This window comes from Aythya ferina, assembly GCF_964211825.1.
Source record: "Aythya ferina genome assembly, chromosome: 1".
Classification (NCBI taxonomy): Eukaryota; Metazoa; Chordata; class Aves; order Anseriformes; family Anatidae; genus Aythya; species Aythya ferina.
Genome location: NC_140296.1, coordinates 137,043,431 through 137,064,867, shown reverse-complemented (window position 1 = coordinate 137,064,867; position 21,437 = coordinate 137,043,431). Strand labels below are relative to the sequence as shown.

At 35.8% G+C, this 21,437-nt stretch overlaps 1 protein-coding gene across 13 annotated transcripts in view; it reads left to right on the top strand.

Moving 5' to 3' along the window:
- LOC311437337 (potassium voltage-gated channel subfamily KQT member 1-like) overlaps window positions 1-21,437 on the top strand; it is a 533,151-nt gene that overhangs the window by 67,115 nt on the left and 444,599 nt on the right. For 12 of the 13 annotated variants that reach the window (XR_014693412.1, XM_084520432.1, XM_084520430.1 and 9 more), the window contains exons 6-11: window positions 275-371; window positions 3,683-3,823; window positions 11,233-11,343; window positions 12,294-12,389; window positions 13,253-13,381; window positions 15,197-15,359. Coding sequence is in view for 12 of the 13 variants with exons in the window: in XM_084520432.1 (XP_084376558.1) it covers window positions 275-371; window positions 3,683-3,823; window positions 11,233-11,343; window positions 12,294-12,389; window positions 13,253-13,381; window positions 15,197-15,359 (737 nt within the window). In the remaining variant the exon portion in view is untranslated. The remainder of the gene's footprint in view (window positions 1-274; window positions 372-3,682; window positions 3,824-11,232; window positions 11,344-12,293; window positions 12,390-13,252; window positions 13,382-15,196; window positions 15,360-21,437) is intronic. The other variant, XM_084520431.1, reaches the window with a different exon arrangement.

The following is a 21,437-nucleotide window of genomic DNA, read 5'->3' as shown; positions in this document are numbered from 1 at the left end:
TTAAAGTATATATTTCAGAAATTTCTTGCCTTTTTTTTTTTTTTTAATTGTTGTACAAGTCTATATTTCTGAATATACATGTATTTGCACAGAATGTAATGAGATCTCAACATGTTGTCTACTGAGGCTTCCTCCAGTCTAAGATGCTATCTTACTGGGGTCAATACCTTTGTCTTAATTTTTCTGTATGTTAGTGAACATAGTCAATTCTGTATAGGCACAAAAGTGTTGATCTCAATCACTGTTTCAATTTAATGTCCTATTTTTCTTACAGGGGAATCCGGTTTCTCCAGATACTTCGCATGCTTCATGTAGATCGACAGGGAGGCACTTGGAGACTACTAGGATCAGTTGTTTTCATACATCGTCAGGTACTAGATCTTTAAAGATCCCCTGCCTTTTGTTTACTCCAGTATATCTTTTCATGGACTTAAGAACATAGTCTGGTTTAAATTAACACTTCTCGCAAGAGGAAAAATACTTTAAAAGACCAACATGTGTTTCTACTTTTAAAATGGGAACACTGTTCTTTACTTCAGGTCAGTGGTTAGCAGTGCATCGGCATCAGCATTTTTTTTTTTTTTTTTTTTGAAATTAATTGCTATACTCTTTTATCTTGTCCTTCAGTATAATTTATTATATTCAGTTATGAACGCTGTCTTTCATATTGCAAATACTGTCCACGGTCTTCACATCTTAGATTGGTTGTTCTGTGGAAAAAAATATATATATGTGGAAGTACTTTGATTGAACAAAGTTATTTAAATCATTCTCTTCTGTCTGAATAAGGACATTTCTAATTCATTCTATAAAAAATTATACTATGTTGTGATAATATGACAGGAAAGCAATGATTTAAGCAGATAGACAGTTAAACACAGGTAAACATGGCTGTAAATAGTTCTTTGTCTGCCAAAGTTTGGAAACAGTTATTCTGTATGAATGTTCACTAAAGTTTAAAAGCTTAAATGTTTTAGTTCAGACTTTTAAAATGACTGGCTTTTTGATGTTTTATGGAGCTGACCATAATGTTTATTATATAGACATGTTAATAAAGTTTTATCAGTAACCTTTAAATTGCACACCATATTATACCTGGGAGGGCTACTACTGTGCTATAATTTTTCACATCAGACTTCTAAGGGTGGTTCATAACTTGCTCCTTATGAGTGTAGATTTATTCCTCAGATATTGACAAATAATTATAGATTTCCACAGACATTCTTTCATTTGCTTCATTCTGTATGTAGAAAATTACCTTTTTTTTTTTTTTTTTTTTTTTTTTTTAGTGTTATGGGGCAGAGAATGTGAGGTACTTAACCCAAAAGAATTATGTTATGTTCCTTTAATTCCTTTTATTTTTCTTTCCAGTAGTGTAGGAAATTTTATGCACTTATGAAGCCATTGATGCACATAGAGGTTTTGATTTAAAATAATCTTTTAAAAATGCTTTAGCATAAAATCTACTTTTGTCCTGTACAACAGGATGAATTTTAATGCCCTATGACTGTGTAGTCTTCATTTACTGTGGTCACACTGCCTAGATATCTAACTAGGGCAGAACTTGAATCCAAATATATGTTCTCAACTTTTGCTAATTTTACTGACAGAGGTGTTTGAGAATACTCTTCTTCCATGGGTATTAAAATTTTTAGTCAAGAATCTTGAAATACCATCTCCTAATTATAATATAAGTCTTAAATGTCACAAATACTAGTTCAACGGTTTGAAGAGAAAAACAAAAACAAAAACAAACAAACAAACAAAAAACACAAAACAAAAAACAACAAACTAAATGAAAACAAAAAAACTTGAACTGAATTATAAATAAATGCACCTGAGGTTCTGTGAATCCAGTGTCTGTGATGATATATAAAACTCTACAGATCTGTAGAAAGTATCAAAACAGATCACCCATTAACACATAAAATAAAAATAAAAATAATATACACAGTTCTGTATTGACATTGGGCAAGTGTAACCGAAACTGTAGGATGGTATAAAATGGAATGAAAAATGGAACCTTTATCCCTGTCCAGATTCTGAAAGATTATTTTTTTTAAAGAAAACCAACAAAAACACCTCATGATTTTTCTTTACAGACAGAGTACAAGGTCCTCATTTATTTGTTGAGTTTGGTTTCAAAACCAAAATAATAGGACTCTAAATCCTTAAACAATATGAAAAAATAAATTCACATCTTTGTGACTTGTGAAAATAACAAGCACTTGGACCTCTGTGGACCCAGAAGAGATTACTAAATTTTCCACAAATGCTTTCCATATGTTTTGGAATTTTTCATATAGCTGTATTAGCTCACTCAGGCCCAATTTGGCTAGGGTGCTCTTCTATTTTCAGCAGGTTGAGCTTATGTGAACATTTCTTGCCAAAAGCAACAAAACATGAGTCAATATCATATGTGGTGATGGAAAGACATGGAAAAATCATGCAGCTTACTGAAAAATGAAGTTAGCCAATCAAGCACCAGCTTATGAGTATCTCTAGGAGTTTTATTTATTCCTTACCTTGTTTTGTGTGCTGTTCTACTGCTTTCAGGAGGGGGTTAGTGATGAGCTGTGGTTTTGTGGTTTTCTTGTATTTTTTCTAAGTGCTAATTTTATTTTGTTTGGGACTCACTGTAACTGAACATATAAATTTGTGTAATTTACAAAAATATGTTGACTTCAGTCTCTCAATATTCAAATTCACTGATGTGCACATGTGCATTTTATTTCTGTTGTTTCCTTTGCATATATATATACATATATACATGAACGTCTGTGCTGAAAACAGTAACTTGTATTAGGCCATGCTCTACATTGCTAAGTTCTTATCTGTTAAAAATTCATATCAACTTGAAGTTCTAAGGTCTGATTTCTACAAAATATTCTCTTATATTAGATCATATATCAGTTCATACTATTTGGTATTGGTAGATTCCGTCCCATCCATATGTTTGAAATATGCACTATTTTAAAATCTATGCTGTCTCTTAAATACAGTGTGTATTAGATTGCTGTCACTGATCTTAATAATTAAGTATGGGTGTGTAGTAATTTGTTCTGGTATATATATATGTGTTACCTTCAGTGACATTTAGAATGAGTCTAAGACAACTACATTTGGATCCTTGTTTCTTAGGATAACACTGATAAATGCAACAAGTCAGTCTTATGGTCAGTCTTATGCAATCAAAATATAGGATGTACAAGTTGCTTTCTTAGATGTGGTCACAATCAGAAGAACATGGCCTTCGAGTCATAACAGTTATTTTACCATAGTGTTCATGAAATGTATTTCTAAAGCAGCGCTTTACTATTTCTAATATGTATTAACATTTGCTATTCTGAGTGGACAATTAAATGGAACAATTCCCATTCAACCCCATTTAAAGGACATGAAACAGGACAGATGTCCTGCCCTACATTTAGCAGTACAAATGACTGTGTAAATGATGGCTTCTTCTTGCTTTTTCAATCTGACATAAATAGAAAACAAAACATTGGCTTACATGTTTTACTGGAAGCAAATTTCATACCTGAAATGAAACATGAATTTTTCTATCATGATGAAAACAAACAAACAAACAAACAAAAAAAAACCCCACAGATATTTATAATGTTTTTTAATAGATAATATATGATTTAAACCTTATGTACTAATTTATTTTCTCTTTTAATAGGAACTTATAACTACATTGTACATTGGATTCTTGGGATTAATCTTTTCATCCTATTTTGTTTATCTTGCTGAGAAGGATGCAGTTGATGAGGATGGAAAGACAGGTTTCTCCAGCTATGCTGATGCCCTTTGGTGGGGTGTGGTAAGTCTTTATCAGAAAAATGTGTACTCAAACTAAATGTGCAAGATTTTCTGTTGAAATTGTGACCATTTTCTCTTTTTCAAAAATCACATTTGTGTAAGGAACACACTTGTGTAGGGAAGCTTGGCACCTTTTCAAAAAGGATACCAGGAAAATAATGGGAAAATAATGTAATAAATGCAATTAACTTATTTTGGTGTTTGATACCAAGTCTTTAGCTAACTAGCCTTGAAAGCATACAAATGGAAAACATATATATATATATAAATAAAATTTAAATCCTTGTTTCAAAAAGAGTGTAAGTACTCCTTGAATCCTACACCACTTTTAAACTCCATTAAATGTTCTGCAAAAGGTTCATAACTTTTAAAAGAATATTTTGTTTGTGGAAGCTTGACTCTAATTTTTAATTTTTGGATCTCTTTGTTCTCTTTGTCTTAGTAATAGCACAGACTTTGATGCAGGTTACAAGTTACTGTGTTTTGAATGATTCCATGATTAACAGTTATGATAAATAACTCCATCAAAAGCAACAGACAAATCTCAAATTTATCAGCTACTTTGGACAGCAGTCATGATCAGTGTTAATCTTTGGTTAAATAATGATAATAAAGAATAATATGAAGGATGAAATGGAATTATGAGAGCAATGTGATAATTATTGTTATGCATGCCAAGAATCAGGTGAAAGGGGAATAGATAGTTATAAACAGAATAAGAAACACTCCCTTCATATGGCTCTTCACATCATATTTCTTACTATGAGTCATGCTTTTCTTCCTTGTTAGCTGTTGCACAAACCATTTCTGCTCTTGTGGTCCATTTTACCACTAGAGAACCTTATATGTTTTATGAGATGGCCATCTCATTATAACAAACCCAAAAAGATTCATCACAGTGCTAGTGACAAAGAAAAATGAGAAGACTAGAACAGATGAAGAGCCACCATCCCTCAGAGAGAGAGTTTCAAGGTTGATTTGAAATGTAATAAACTGGATTTGTTCTTAGATGACAGACTTGAAAAATAACAATATACTTATTAGACAATAAACCAATTGTTTATCTGAATACAAATAAACTGATGAGTAAGTCTGGGAAGAAAGACACAACGTTCCTAATAGATGTATGTTTCTAATCCTTAACTTGGATGCTGTGTAAGCCTCTACTTCAGTGAAGTATACAGAAATATATATTATATTACATGTACCCTGAATTACACTTTATAAATGGTTCAGTATAAAAATCTGTTAAGCTTTAAATTCCTGACATTAGGTTGTCAGATAGTCATTTCTTTTGTAGAGTATCCCCGATACCTATGCAAAAGAGTACACACTAAAAAAGGTTCTATTAAAAAAGAAAAAATCCATTAAATGGCCAGATGGACCTAATTATCTGACCTAGTGGGAAAAGAACAAAACCATGGAATAACTCGTAGAAGAATCACTTGTTAAACTCCTATACAGACATATGACAAAATTTTCAGTAAAACATAAAGCCCCATGGTTATAAACATGATAACCTCTAACTAATGGAAGAAGGGAATCTATATCCCAGAAGCACAGATTGTTGTATTTTAAAAGCAAAAGTAAACTATTAGAGTATAATTGATGTTATGGAAGACACCCCATGTCTACTTTAAGAAAACAAACCTGTAAACAGACTCATGACTGTAGTAGAATGCAGTGGAATGCAGCTACTCTTCCTGTTACCAATGATATAGCTGAACTGCCTGCAAAGTACCTAAATTAAAAGTGGAGCTGCTTGTGGGAACTTTAGCAGCATTAGGGCTCCCATGAAAGTCTGAACTCATTCAGATAAATCTATGTGAAATATCTCATGATTTTTTTCTTTCATAGTAAAGTTACAAAGAGCTTTGTAGCACCATGTGAATTAGGATGAGAGCAATGAAAGAAATGGATTGCATATAGTTTATTAACAAAAAAGTCTTAATTTAATGTGTGATCATTAAAGTATGGTGATTCATGTTTGCTCTGCAATATGTACTTTCTAGGGCTGTAGCTACAAAAGGCCAGAAATGACCAAATTTAGATCCAAGTAGGTTGAAAGAGGAACCCCTTGCTAGGGGAGCTGAGGGGAGCTAGGTAAAGTGAAAAACAAACAAACAAAAAAAGGATTTTCAGCAATCATTTTTGTGAACTATGTTTTTTAACACCTAGTTAAGTCAAAGTGAACGCATGCATGGATTATTCCTTCATGTAACAAAACTTCCATGTGAAGCAAATGCACTTTTTTTTTTTTTTTTTACCCTTTCCTCCTTTCATTTATTTATTTAACCCTCAGTGTCCTGCACCTACTTTATGAATTGTATTGAATATGGATATGGACTAAAAAACATTTTATAAAAACCAGAAGCTATAGCCTAGATTCGAGTAAAGAGTACAAAATTAAGGAGGAAAAAAAAAAAAAAAAAACCAACAAGGATATGTTTATACATATTTTATTAACATTTTGGACTTAAGGAATTTACAAGAGAGTTCAATTGTCATCATCAAGAAAGTATAAAACATGCATTACTATACCTTGCTGAGGTAGGTGGCTTGGAATCTCTATTTGAAAGTGTAGATTTATGCTTTGCAAAGTGTTCATTGGGTTTTGTTGTTGTTTTCCAAAACTTGACTTGTTTTGTGTAACAGCACGATAAAATCAGCTTTGTCTCTCTGTAACTGTGTGAGGCACATGAAGAACACTGTTTGAATTGTTTAAGCTTTCCAGACATCTAAGCCTCCTCAGCACTAGTGAGTCACGGTGCAGGTGCAGTTCACAGCTGGAAACAGTGACAAAGGACAAAGTGAATCAGTTTCTTTTTCTTTTCAAATCTTCTGTAACGTAGAAACACAGATGTGGAGTTACTAGGGGGTGAAATTTGATTTCACTTTTGCCTTTCAAAACTTAACCACAGGAAAAAAATAATCTTGCTAGCAAGTATTTGAAAGTCTAATGTGTCAAAAACCACAGAGTGTATTATGGGTAACATTTTGCTTTGAGTAGAAAGTGCAAGCTTGCTGAACTTGATACAAATGACCTGAGAGGTTTAAATATGAAGAAAAGGGAAAATAAGGAATGAAAGAGAGTTGGAATCAAATGCTAACAAGGTTCACCCGCTCCAGTTAAATGCAAGGTGGTTTCACCTAGATTTGGCAGATGTGCAGATTAAACTGCAGACATATCAAAGGCTTGTGGTGTTTTATATGAAACTATTTTCAGAAGTTATTGTATGTTAGAGCAAATGCTGAAGCATTTCTAATAGAACTGTCAGCCTGCCAGAGTTGTAACCCATGTCACAGTATTTTTTCCGTCCTTTCAGAATATTTTTCTTGAAGAAATAAGGACATGTTGGTCCCTCCATTCTTGCCTCTTGATGTTGGTAAAACTTATTGCTTTTGCTACAAATGTGACTGTTCTATACTATTGAACTTGAGTTAAATAGTGTCTCCAGTAAAACATTGTTAACTGGCAGAGGTCCTTGGGAACAATTGCTCAGAATTTCCAGTAGTAAATTTCTATACCAGAGGTGGTGGTCTGAACCCCTTTATTTTTAATACTTTTTTTTTTTTTTTTAATGTGTGCAGTTCTGGTTCTTCAAGCTTCAGGACACCTGCCTGTCTTAAAGCATGTGAGAAGCTGTGTTGTCTTCTACTAAATTAGAGTTCTTGCGTTTTTGAAGTGCAAATGTATGTTTTCAGAGGCTGCATTAGAGCATGTGCATACCAGCTGGAATGTGCCATAGGAAATCTGTGTTAAGAAGCAGGTGTCAAAGCCTAGTTATTAAACATTCTCTGGGCAAATAACTAATAAATTCTGGATGTACAAGGAAAAAGAAATCTGACTGTGATTAAGAAACACAGAGCATTATATTATCTATAATCCTTTCCACATACTTCAATGCACTAACTAGATTACCAAGAAGGAACCCTCTTAAGGTAGCAAGGGAGAAACTTTCTGAGACATGTTCAGGCACCTGCAGGAATCTGCAAGCCAAATGCATACCTCCTAGAGAGATGAAAAACAATATTTTCTGTGGTTATGGTTTTCATGCTATCTTCCATAGTAACACTAAGACAGCTCAACATTACTGCAGTTTGTTTTTATGTCTTCAGTGCTGGAAAACTCAAACACACAGAGACACAGACACACACACACAAACAAACAAACAAAAAACAAAGCAAAATAGAACAAAGAGACAAGAAGACTTTCATAAGTAAGAGGAGGAAAAGGAAGGAAAAATCCTAGACTTGAAGGGGTCATTCAGGTGCACTGAGGAGCTGAAAAGCCATTAAAGAAACACTATTTTAAAACCCTCCACTCTCTGCTAACACATACTGTGTTTCGAAGTTTTAGGGGGTATGCTTTATTTCTGGGGGCTGGCAAACTCATCTGTTTGTACTGCTGGTAGTATGCAGTGGCTGAGTCATTTCATGGGCAAGCCACACTATGTCTGGACAAACACCTGACAAGACAGGGTTCCTGCTGAGAGCAGCCTGCAGTTCAAGGTAATAATATTCATTAGAGGATACAGATACTACAAAGTTAACTTCATCAAATGAGAAATTCATGGTGAATAAACACAAGTCTGATTTTTTTTTGAACTTGGAAAATTTCAATTTGATAGTAATTAGTTATTTTTCCCTTCAAATTTTCCTTCCAGCATTCTGCAGAACTGCTGTCAGAGCAGGAGGAAATATATTGTTCCCATGGCTTGATTGTTGATATAAATATATATTTTAATTTCCTCAAAAGCCTATTTGTGAATAATATCTAAGTGTATGTCAGTGACTTTTCCCATAACAGGCGATATTTCCACACCCACTTTTACAGTCAGTGTAGATTTATATGTCTCTTTTATGTCTGTTTTGGCTGTATTTCTGCTACCACTCAGAGCAAAGTGAAGGGAATCAAGTTTAGAGCTGGAGCTGCCAAATAGTAGTACTTTTTTTTTTTTTGTTTGTTTTGTTTTGTTTTGTTTTGTTTTCTATTTGAAGCTCTCTCATGTGGTTGACATTGGTGACAGAAGCCTATATTTCCTCACCAGAAGCTTTCCACCTCTCATGGGTAGAGGTCATCTTTGCTACTTTGCCATACTGCCATCATGCATACTGTAGTGTCAGGGCTGTGCATACCATGTGCCTGACCAGCCACACTTGGAGCATCCCATAACACACACATCCCAGAGGCTCTGTTTAAGCACAGCACTGGGCACTTCCTTTCTGTCTCAGCTTTGCTGAATGGGAGCTGGCCTCTAGCTTGGTCATGTTCTTGTGCTCTAGACCTCAACCTGTGGGCTGACTTATACTCTTGACTTCAGGCTTCCTTCGTTGCCTTCTGATTTGAACTCTCTTTTGGATATGGCTGCCATCTGTGAGGTTAGGTACAGGGTAGGGAGGCCCATTTCTGGACATTTTTGGAGCCCCTTGGCTTCTGGCTCACCTTCTCTGTGGGAGCAGCTGTCTCTTGCTTCGCTATAAACCCTCCTGAGAGACCAGCTTTGTGCTCTGATCTCCCTACAGTGCCAAACCTTTAATGACCATTGGGGTCCTCACAAATTCTTCTCCAGCCTGCTGGGACTCACTAGGGGTAGCCTAACTCTTCTGTCATTCTCAGGCCTTCTGGCTTCTGTGGCTTTTGACAGGTGGCCTGTCCTCTACCAAGCACGAAGTCACTCATGCCATGTCCCTTTCCAGTTTCCTGTCCCTGTTCCAGTTCTATACCCTGGAAAAGTCCACTGATAACCCATAGTGGTGATGTCTCTCTAAGGCAAGTTCCTCCTGATCCCAGACCTCTGAGAAACATGAGGATATTTCTCAGGAGAAGGGAGGTAGAAGAGAGGGTTGTTCTAATGGCCCTAAAGGGATAACTGACTTTAATGGCCCTAATAAGCATGACCTGTAGCATCTACCCTCCCTCCACCCAGGGGTTCTGAGCCTAGCTCTGTGCTCTCATTTCATGCCTAAATTGTGCTGGAGTTTAGGTGATTTTCACCTGAAACAAAGCTACTTTTGGTTGTAGAGTTCCCTGATTCTGACCTGAATATGTAGGGTTACTTTCTGGCTTGATCTTGGTTCTGCCTCATGTTGTGATGTTGTAGACCACTATATATATATATATCACTATGATCTATGGAGATCTATGATCTCTTGGTTGGACCTGGCCACTGTTTTCATATCTTTCCCGGTTGGGTAACATGGAACTGTTATCCCACTTGGCTCTGTGATCACTGTCCCTTAAGAAACATCCAGCTGTACCCTGACAGGCTGTGAGCAGATCTAGCAATATACATTCCATGGATCAAATGCAATTTTAAGCCTCAGGGAACTGTAGTTGTGAGGGAAAAAAAAAAAAGAAAAAAAAAAAAAGAAAAAAAAAAAGGATTAATAGCATGGGACTCAGCTGTATTTAGTTCTTGGTTTACTGAAATGTTTTCTTTGGGAGTATGTTTCTCATCTTGGTATGAGGGTTCTGCTGTGGTAGTGTTAGTTCTGTCCCTTATCTTTCTTGCCAGTACAGTGAGTAGCTTACCCTGACACAGCTAGTGTTTCTGCCTGACTGCAAATTTTGGCAAATGTTTGTGCATCTGCAATGTGTGACTCAGTGATTTTTAAGGCTTACTTCTCAATGCTGTAAACTATCACAGAATTGTCTAGGTTGGAAGACACCTCCAAGATCACCGAGTCCAACCTCTGACCTAACACTAACCAGTCCTCCACTAAACCATATCACTAGGCTCTGCATTTAAACATCTTTTAAAGACCTCCAGGGATGGTGACTCAACTACTTTCCTGGGCAGCCCATTCCAATGTCCTTCTTGTAGTGAGGGGCCCAAAACTGAACACGGTACTTGAGGTGCTGAGTACACTTCGAGTAGCCGAGTACAGGAGGACAATCACTTCCCTAGCCCTGCTGGCCACACTGCTTCTTATACAAGCCAGGATGCTGTTGGCCTTCTTGGCCACCTGAGCACACTGCTGGCTCATATTCAGCTGACTATCAACTAATATGTATTAAAAATAAAAAATAAAAACAAAAATACTGCAAACCCATGGTTTCAAGCCCATAGAGTTCATCCTTCCAATTCAGGAGGATGTAAACAGACAGCTACTAACTGTGAGAACAGTCTTCCTGGATCAAGCCTGGTGTCACTTCTCCAGCAGTGGCCATTTGTGAATACCTGCTAAAGAATATAGAAACAGAATAAGCCTTCAGTGATGTTCAGTGTACTCCTATGGTTTCCTTACACACAAATCCAAACACCATTGATCCACTTGTATCTCATGATACTCATATCTCCTACTGTTTTTACTCCTCTTCCTTTTTTTCCCTTTTTTAGTTCCCTTTGCTCTTGAGGAAAAACATGTATGGTATTGCAGTGAATAAGATGTATATTTCTGGCCTAGGTAACGGTCACAACAATTGGTTATGGAGACAAAGTTCCCCAGACGTGGATTGGGAAAACAGTTGCTTCCTGTTTCTCGGTATTTGCTATATCTTTCTTTGCTCTACCAGCGGTAAGTAGAACTTGGATGTTTTTTTAAGTGTCTGACTTGGACTGCACAGATAAAACCAGCACCTTTAATAATGGGCTGGGTGTTGCTTCAGAATGTTTATTTGCATGCACATCTATAAATATGTTTGTGTATTTGCGCACATGTAAAAATGAATAAAACTGCTGTCTTTCTACCATAGTCATTTTCTTTAGAGATAAGCATTTTAAGAAGGAGATATTTTCACTACTCTGGAGAAAGGGAGAGATTTATTTCAATCAGTATGTCAGTGGCACAGGTGAAACATCCTTTGTTTCTGCTATTTTATGATTACGTAGAAACTACCTGGGGTATTGAGAAGAGAAGCTGTGCTACAACGAAGAAATTTAGGAAATTGCATTTACTTTTCTACACAGTACTGTAAAGTATCATTGCTGGCCTTTCTGAATCTTCAGATAACTGATTGGGGAACACATAGACAAGAATATAAAAAAAAGAATAAATCATAAAGTATATCTGACTTCTTTGTTACTTGTTTTGCCTGGAAAATCAAACTGAGTTTTGGCTTTGTGTGGGGTGGTTGGGTGGTCTGCTTTTTTTTTTTTTTTTTTTTTTTTTTTTTTTAGAAATTAAAAACAAGTACAAAGAACAGCTGTAGATCAGTCCTATGACATTGGCATTTGCTTCCCCCACCATTGTGTAGGGTTGTCTTTGAAATGTGACTGCCACTTTGTGAATGCCTCTGTGGCTAATGTTACCTATAGACTGCAATAAACACATGTTATTTATTGCAGTTATATGATGCCAACATCAACATGCTCAATTTAAATTTTGTTAGATAAATAGCTTTCTATTACTGTGGATGTTTGAAAACTTGTCTTTTTTAAAATGGCCATTTATTTAATGCATTAAGTGTTTGGCTTAGGTGCATAAAATTACATTGAAGTCTCACCAGTAATTTTATTTATATTTAGGGTATTCTAGGGTCCGGTTTTGCCCTGAAAGTACAGCAGAAGCAACGTCAGAAGCATTTCAACAGACAAATCCCAGCAGCAGCTTCTCTAATTCAGGTCAGACCCCTAGCAGTAAAATATATAGGAGAGTGATGGAGAGGCAGTAGGGCCTAGCAGTTCATGTACTATCTGAGAATCACAGTTTCTGGGCTTTATTATAAATCTATAAGCTGTGTTTAACCACAGAGGTTCTTTGGTACACATCAGTCCCTAGAAAGAATTAGATAACTGCCTGTCCCACATCCATTCTTATGAGTGAACTCAGGAGGCTTCACTAAGCAGACATTCACAGGCATCATAACAGTATTTGGATGCAGCTAAAGTAAACTTAAGCTAGTAAAAATAATAAATTAAAATCCTTGTCATAATCTTTAATTGTTAACTTCCTTTTTTTATTCCTTTAGGTCCTATGTATTTGCCAAATTCAGAGGTGAAGAATGTGTATATGTATATATGTATACACACCTCAGTTTAGAAAAATGTCTCAGCATAGCTTTTCATATTATATAAAGAATGCACTAACATGGTGTGCAAATGCTAGAATGTGTCATGCTGCAGAAGAGGGGAAGCAGCAGTGTTATATACTTGTCAGGATTTACTGTTCTGGAGGACGGTTTTCCTTGCTGTGAGCAGTGGTTAGACCCCAGATCCTAGGAGAATACTACGGAGAGCATACTTAAAATTACGGTGTTGACTATATTTCCTGGTGCCTCACTGAAGTTGTATTTAGGGGAAGAGTGAATTTTATTAGGCATGTTTTTTGGTATAGCACAGCAATTGCAGTCAGAAGCCTTTGAATCATATTTAAATTGATTGAAGCTATTGCTGTCAGTTTGGTTTGCAGCAAATTCTGACATGTACATCCAGCAAAACAGTTCCTGCTTATACACTGAGAATATTGTTTTGGTATTTTATTATAGACACTGTGGCGGTGCTATGCGGCAGAGAAATCTTACAGTTCTACAGCAACATGGAAAATCTATGTTACATCACCTGCACAAAACCCCCAAAAACCACCAGCGCCATCTAGCCCTAGTCTGAGAAAACAGGTAACATAGACTCGACAGAGCTAGCTATTCTGTTCTTGGGTTTAATTTTGTTGGATAACTTGTCAAAATCCTTATGAAGAGTCCAAAGAATTTGGAGAGCTGAGAGAGATTTTCAATGGGACTTTTGTTTTCCTTTTGCCATAGCAGGATCAATTTAGTGTTCCTTACAATATTCCTGAAGGACTAATGCCTTCTACTTTTAGATTTGCCTTGCTGATGCGACAGATGCTTATTCTCCATTATTTTACTCCCTTTGAAGTCTATTCTACCTTCTCAAAGATTGTATAAGTCGTTGATACCATTCTCCATTTTGTATTCATTTTGCACAGTAATTCATACAGGAAGAAAGAAGAAACTAGTTAAAGAAATTACATTCACACTCATTTGACTGAGAGTAGCTGCATTTGTCTTGCTCGTTCACATCCCTCCTTGGTGTTTTATCTTTGAGGGTACATGGAAGTTTGAGTTAATTCCTGAGCATTGGCTGCAGTAAATTGGAATATTTTTTTGTCTGTGCAGGTGGGATTGCCTAAGCATAGGTATGTAGTTTCACTGGCAGGCTTGCCTAGACTTCAGTATGCATTCTGGAGAGAGGGCTGCAACAGGACTAGCTCAGACACATGGATTTTCTAAAGTGGTCGATGGTACCTGCTTTTAGGCAATGAGGTCCCACCAATGCTTGTCACTCAGTGGAGAATTGCAATATGATTACTCCACAGCATGTGCAGTTACCTTTATCAATATGATCTGTGTGCATGTGTATTTTTTGGCTTTAGAGCAGTGCAGTCTGCTCAGTGCTGAGAAGAGCTGTTGTGAGACTAGTTACTCCTTAACTTGACGTATAACAGCCAGGAGGAAAAGGGTAAAGCAGAAGTAAGGCTGAGTACTATGTGTTGCTGAACAACATGCAATACCTGTTGGGAGAATTGGAAAAAGTATTGTTTGTCCTCAGTATTTTCCCTCTTTTTCTCTATGAGTTCCCTTAACATATTATTAAACTTGAACTTCATTATAAATTGCTAACCCTAATTCATTAACTTTAATGGTTCTTTCTTTTCTCTTTTCTCTACTTGGCCCCTTATTTTAAAGACTTAAATGGATACTGATCTTGTGCATATGGTTGAATTTTGTTCCTTAAAGAATTTAGAGTTCCTTTTCCTGTTATAAAAGCCCATGCATGTGGATGCATGGCAGTGCATCCACAATATAAAATAAACTCCCATTTCTACTATTTTTCTTGTCCTGTTTGATTAATTTCAAACATGCTTTTGTTTAAGTGCTTGTGGATCTGAACAGAAGAACTCATTCCAAAAGACAGCGTGGACTGTAATAAAATAGTGTTACATGGTTTTACCTCCTGCTGAAGTACCTAAGTCAGCCCAGCCAAAATCGAAACTTTCTTTAATTGAGATCACCCAGTGCCTTGCTCATATTTCAAAGCCTGCAATTAATTAGCCATCTGGTTAATTAGCAATGAAGAAAAGCTGCACCCAAGCTACTGTATACTCAAATGATTAATATTTTGTGTGCCTTGAGTTTCAGATACGGCTTGAGAAATTCTAACTGATAAAATTCTAATTGATAACTGATTTTCAGAATGTGCTAAGCATCTTCCCTTAAGAGTCACCCTTACCAAATTTAAAATAATAATCTAAAATGAGCCATTCTGAAAACATTAACCAAGAATGTAGCACTTTTACTGAATTACAATTGCACTGAAAGAAATAATCCTGCTGAGATGAATTTATTGTACAAGGAGGTTCTTTTCTGGTTTTCATAGTGTGTTTTGATATCATCCTCTTTCTACTACCACAGGCTAGAAGATCCAAAAGAAAAGGGAAACCAGGCTGTGGTAATGGTTCTGCACCTGTTATAAACCCAGGAGAGAATGCCTTATCTATTCCACAGATCACTTATGATCATATTGATGAACAAAAAGACAAAAAAGATGTGTCTTTCTACATCGATGAACCAGGAGGTAATTTACTTTTAAGCTACCATTTTTAAGAGAGAATGTTAACATTAACTTAACCAACGAAGAGAAAATTTCTGTGAAAAATAACATAAAAGTAATCAGTAAAGAAAAATGTGTCAAAAATTACAGGGAGACATAAAGTAACAGAAATGCAAAAGTAAATTTTTAGATGTGTGGTGTGAACATAAAAAACAAAAACCTTTTTTGTTTCAAATTCTATATTTTGGAATTATTTCAGCTGGATGGAAAGCTTCCTATGTCACTATTAAACTTTACCTCACATAGAGCCTGAAGAAAGGAAAATAAAATAGGAAAAATAACTTTACTTTTTTACAGCACCTTCTTAAACACTGTGCAAATAAATTGTGATAGGCATAAAATATTTATCCATCCCTTTGTTAACCAGGAGGTTTTGATAAGTGTTTTGTTTATTACTTCACTAAAATATTGTGGTGCTACGAGTGGTTGTATTTCAATATGGAAAGTGGTTGAATTTTATTGCTGAGCTAAGATATTGTTGTGTTTGTAAAAAATCTTTTCCACCATGAACTTCACTTAAAGAAGGTGGGTAATAAAATAACATTGTTTACAATGAAGTGAGGACTTTTTTTTGGAAAGTTAGTTTTTCAGTCATTGTGCTGACTTCCTTTGTCTGAAGTGATGGGAAGAGAAACATGCAAGTTCTGGATTTGCTAAAGTCTTTAGCTTAAAGAGAAACTGCTTCCTCATAGTTCAAGGAATTATGTTCTGTACATAGAAGCATGCAAAACCTGGCCAAGTTAACTGAGGTATCCAAAGATGCTGGTCCTAGTCAAAGGCAGTAGCACTGAAGTATGGTCTCATTTGCTGCTTTCACTTAAGTTTTCATCTGTCCTTGCTAAACCCAAGTGTCAAGTCTGTATGAAATAGCTCTTATGTGGCATTGAGGCTGACACAGTTTCAGCCTGGAGAGAGGATGTCTGTAGTCTTGACATGAGCTCTTTAATTAAATACATATCCATGTATATTAAATATTTTTACTCCCAGAGTGAATGTGTAATGTCTTCTGTATTGAACGAAATCAAATGCAGTAGTTTTACTGGGCTGTTCTGACTTTAGATTTGCCAGAGAGTATTGTTAACCTACTATATTCAAGTGAGAGCACTTAGCTGCCTGCTATTCCACATCTGACTGAGACCTGTGGTATACTGAAACACATCTGCAAGGGGTAGGAGCATTTTGCTCCTACCATTTCAGAAAGACCTTCAAGACTCTACTTTATGCAATTTATAGCCATGAACCTGTTGTTCTGGGAGGAAGAGTTTTTCTTCTCCTGGTGTAGATTTTCATTCTTGTTCTGGTTTATATTTTGATTTTCCTTCTGTCACATTTTGTTGAGGTCAAGAATGCTTTTCAGCAATGACAGTATTTTTGACAGTGTTGTTGCTTGGCAATTCCTGTGTTTTTGTAGGTTTCTGGGAAAGGGGTGAATGGTGTGGTTTATGAAGTTGCTGGATTAAAAGTTTTACTTTTTACAGAATACAACAATTCTCAACACCCTTGTTTATTAGAAATGTGCAGCTTCCCTTGCTGATCATATCAGTGCAGATTTAGCTGAGTGTATCTTGGTATTGTGGCATCACAGTCAGTGATGGACAGAAACAAACAAACAAACAAAAAAGTCTTGTGCAATGGTGTAACTTCTAACTTTAATAAAGAATTGAGGACTAGGTTGCCTGTAATCATGCCTCAGCCAGTGCTTGTATCTTCACTTCAGCTGTATAGCTGTATTCCTTCAATGTTAGTCTGAGCAAAGCTCTGTCCCTCAGAAGAAAGATTGAAAGGACTGGTCTGTATAATATTCATTTATTTATTTACTTATTTATTTATTTTGCATTACAGCTGGGTAGCAGAGCAAAATGAAAGCATTTTCATCCTTTTTCTGAAAAAGCTTTCTTGTTCATTTCCAATTCTTATTATAGTTAGTCTAATTTATTCTCATTCTGAAACTCAACCATGCATATTATTCCATTACCAAATCTTTTTTTTTTTTTTTTTTTTTTTTTTTTTCCCTTTGCTAGTGTCAGGGGTAAGTCACACTTCATTTGATTTTCTGATTTATTCCTTCTGGTGCAAAGCTTCCAGGATTCCAGGCTAACTTGATTGCTCAATTGACTGAACATTCTTGACACCTCTCAAAAATTTAAACCTGATTTCTCTCAGCAAAGATCTCTTTGCCAGAATTAATAGGCTTCTATTCTTGGGAAGCAGAAGTACTAGGTTGCAAGCCTGTAAGTGAGGGTGTTTTTTTTCCTCCCTTAAAGTCTCTCTTAGAAAAGGCAAAAAAATATAAAAATAAAAAAATAAAATTGAAAAGAAGCATGCCAGCTTCTATTTCACTGTTGCTATAGTGGAATATTTTATTCATTGGTTGTTGCGGCTGGATGTTTTACAGATGATGGCAGACTTTGAGGTTGAATTAGATCACTTTTATAGGCCTGACTTAGGAGGAGCAGAGCTGTTGCTTTGAAACAGCTCTTCTTGTCTGCTGCTTCAGTCAGATGTGAGAGACTGTAGGAAAACCTGAAACAAATGCCTGGCAACTGCAGTCAAAGGAATAACAGTCTCACTAAGAAAATGCCTTGTTCTGGGCAGAAAATAGACTGAAACTGAGTTAAAATTTCCTTGATGGAGAAATTTACCTTGATTCAGGAAGTACATAATGTGAATGTACCTCTTTTTCATGAAAACTGAGGTTTTTCTTTGGATACCCTGTTCGTGTATCCACATCCACCCAGCTTCATCTTCGCTTGATCAAAAATTGTTTGGGGGCATATCTTTCAAGGCTAGATAAAGATGCTTTCTGCTTTATCTCTAAATTGAAAGTTTGAGAAAGGGGAGCCTTATAACGTCTATAGATAAGATCAACATTTATTTAACACTTGAAATATTTGTATGTGTAAAATTTTTATTTTTTTTTGTAATTGTATGTGTAATAAAAAAAAAAAAAAAGGATAGTGCATAATGTAGGAATTAGATCTTTATGTGCCATAACTGGCTGGATCTTGCAAGAAACGTTTGATAAATCAAAAGACAAACACCACTTAACTTAGTTATGCACATTGGGATTTGTGGTGTGACCAGTGTAGTGTGCTCTATATCACTAAGAACTTGACCATCCTTGCAGGAATGGAAAGGCTAAGTCCTTCCACAGTAATAGTTTCCTTGAAGTCAAATTTCTTGAAAAGATGAAGATATTTAGAAAGAAATTCTGTGAAATTAAAAGGAACAGCCAAAACAGACATGGATTTGCTGAAAAAACAATTCTCAGAAATAACTGTGATGCTGAAGATACACTAGTGCAGCGTATTGTTTCCACGCATTTCTATTGTCTCCAGTTGAGAACTCCTTTGTACCAGGGTGCACAGTTTAACTTTTTTTCTGCAATGATTTGAAGCTCCTCAGTGACTTCACCTCACCTGAGATTACAGCCATAATTTTTTTTCTATAGTCTAGGAATTGAACTTTACCTCTACTTCTGTCAACCAGAATGTACTATGTACAGCACATAGTTCCTTGCAGCAGGAACTATGGCATCTTTAACGTGCCTGTAAGATTTAAACAAGGCACTTAAGTATCAAGATGTTAGTTACTTATTATATCAAAAGTGAGTGATAGGTCATAAAGACAAATCCAAATAGAAGAATGACAAATAACACTTGAATGCAACTCACATTTTCTTATGTGCCTTTGAGTTTCATAGTCAAATAACAGCTATACACTGTAATGTATGCTTCTCAAAATGAACTGAATAGCTGTTTCATAACACTGTATTAGGAAAAAAATTATAAAAATGTGAAAACTTTTGGACCTTACAGGTCAGCCTCTTGGGACTTCTCCAGCAGATGGAATATATTATTCTGTGTCAGTTACTGTAGATTGTATACACAACTTGTTATTGTAAAATTTGTCAAAGTCACAAAACTCTCACAGTGATAAATCTCTGCTGGGATAAAAACAAAATTCCCTATTTATCACTATGCTTTTCTGTTTGCTTTTGGGGATTTCTTGCATGCTGACATATTTTCATCTTCCTATTCAAACCAAAACTGTAAAAAAGTAACTTCTGAACAGGAGAGGGAGATATTTAATTTTCAGTGCTCCTCAGAATACCTTTGCAAACATTTTTATATAAGTGCATAATAGTGTTAATGCTGATTAATTCTTTCTGTAATACTAGTTTGGATGCTGACATTTCAGAATTCACCTATCTAGCACTAGGTTGGTTGTTCCTGGAAATTGGTTGCATTTCCATTGGGAAAAGGGATGTTTTCCCTCAGTGGTGTAGATAGATTACAATCTGCAGTACATATAAAGAAGCAAACATTTTAAATTAAGTGGATTCATAGATTCCAGTGCTGACAAGTTGAGTGAAAGGTGATAAAAAACATATGGCTGAAATTAACAGAATAAAGCAAACACCAAAGCATTTGACAGTCTGCCTAACTGTCAGTAAGTCAGGGGAAAAAAAAAAAAAAAAAAAAAAAAAAAAAAGATAAAGATGTGCTCCAAATTAGCAAGGGAAAGTATCCAGATACTTTGCTTCTGAAAAACATCGTGCTCTTAAGAACGTGAGTAGCAGATGCTGGTGGCTTTACAGTAAGAACCTATATTCAGTATAGGGCTGTTTAATATCAAAATTTGTCAGTTCAGGACCCATAGTTACCAATGGTACTTGACTGTGAGTAAGAATTGTGGAAACATAACCAAATGCTTCTACTGGAGTTTTAAGTCCCTGCTGTTTCAGCCCTGGCTGCCCCAAGCAAGTACTCAGTGCATTCTCTGGTTTACCTTGCATGACCGAAGTAGGATAGTAGATCTAGGAGCAGGAGCTGGTGTAAGGGGAGATGAAGAGGAAGGGATCAGCTGCCTCTGCCAAACACATTTTTACTTCTGATTAAATCTGGCAGCTTTTGAGGTTTAATTTTTTCCCCCTCTGCATTTATTCAACTCTGTTCTGCCTGATTTAGGACCAGGACCAGAGTATAGATCACCAATCACTCTGAATTGGACTGAGCAGATACTTTGTTGTTGATGGGAGTCCTTAGTGAGAAAAGGCATTTGCAGTTCCCTAAATATTTTCTGCTTTGTAATATTAGTAAAACTGATTTTTAGACTTTTTTTTTTTTTCCTCCAGAAATGATGTTTGCTTTGTCAAAGACATTTCATTTAGAGGAAAACAAATTTAGTTGAAAATGTTCCAACTAATTTTAGTTGTGAAATAAAACTGAATAACACTATGAAGAAAGGCTGAGAGAGCTGGCTGTTCAGCCTGAGCCAGAGAAGGCTCTGGGGTGACTTTATTGCAGCTACTAAAGGGGGCTTATGAAAAAGGTGGAGAGTAAGCTTTGGGAAGAAGAGAGAAACGTGGAACAGACATACCAGGCTTCGAGAATGGAAGGTCAGTATTAATAGATAAAGTGTTGTAGGAAGCAAGACTAAGAAAAGTGTAGTGCTTTTATAAGCAAATCTTATAAAACTGAGAATTCAGTGCTAGTATATCTGAAGTCTTGATCTAACAATTTATTAATCCAGATCCAAGTTACAAAAAAGTGCATTATTATTATTATTTTTTGCTTTTTTTTTTCATATTCCAAAAGCTGCATTACTAGTAATAATGCAATTAAAACTGTAATATAGAATTCTTAGTTTTTACCTATTTTCCTCATGTCCATGCTCATCCTTCCTCTGCTGCTCTGGGTCCTAAGAATTTCATTTGTTGGGGCAGGAGAAGCCTAAGTGTTAAAATAAGTTGGTGCAATTTGGAGTTCTTCACAACAGTATATAAATTCTGTATAATAGCATATATAACATATATAGTTATGTTATAGATATAGGTATATAAAATATCATATTCTGGAGGAATACTATATTTGTAGTGATGATTTCTTCTCTCTCAGAACCCACTTGAGATCATATATAAATTTTTGCTAACAATTTTACACTTTTCTTCTTTGGTTTGTAGCTCCATGTTTCATCTGGATTTACTATATTATCGTCCCATTTATGAATGCGAGATACTATTTATTTGTTCTCTGTTAC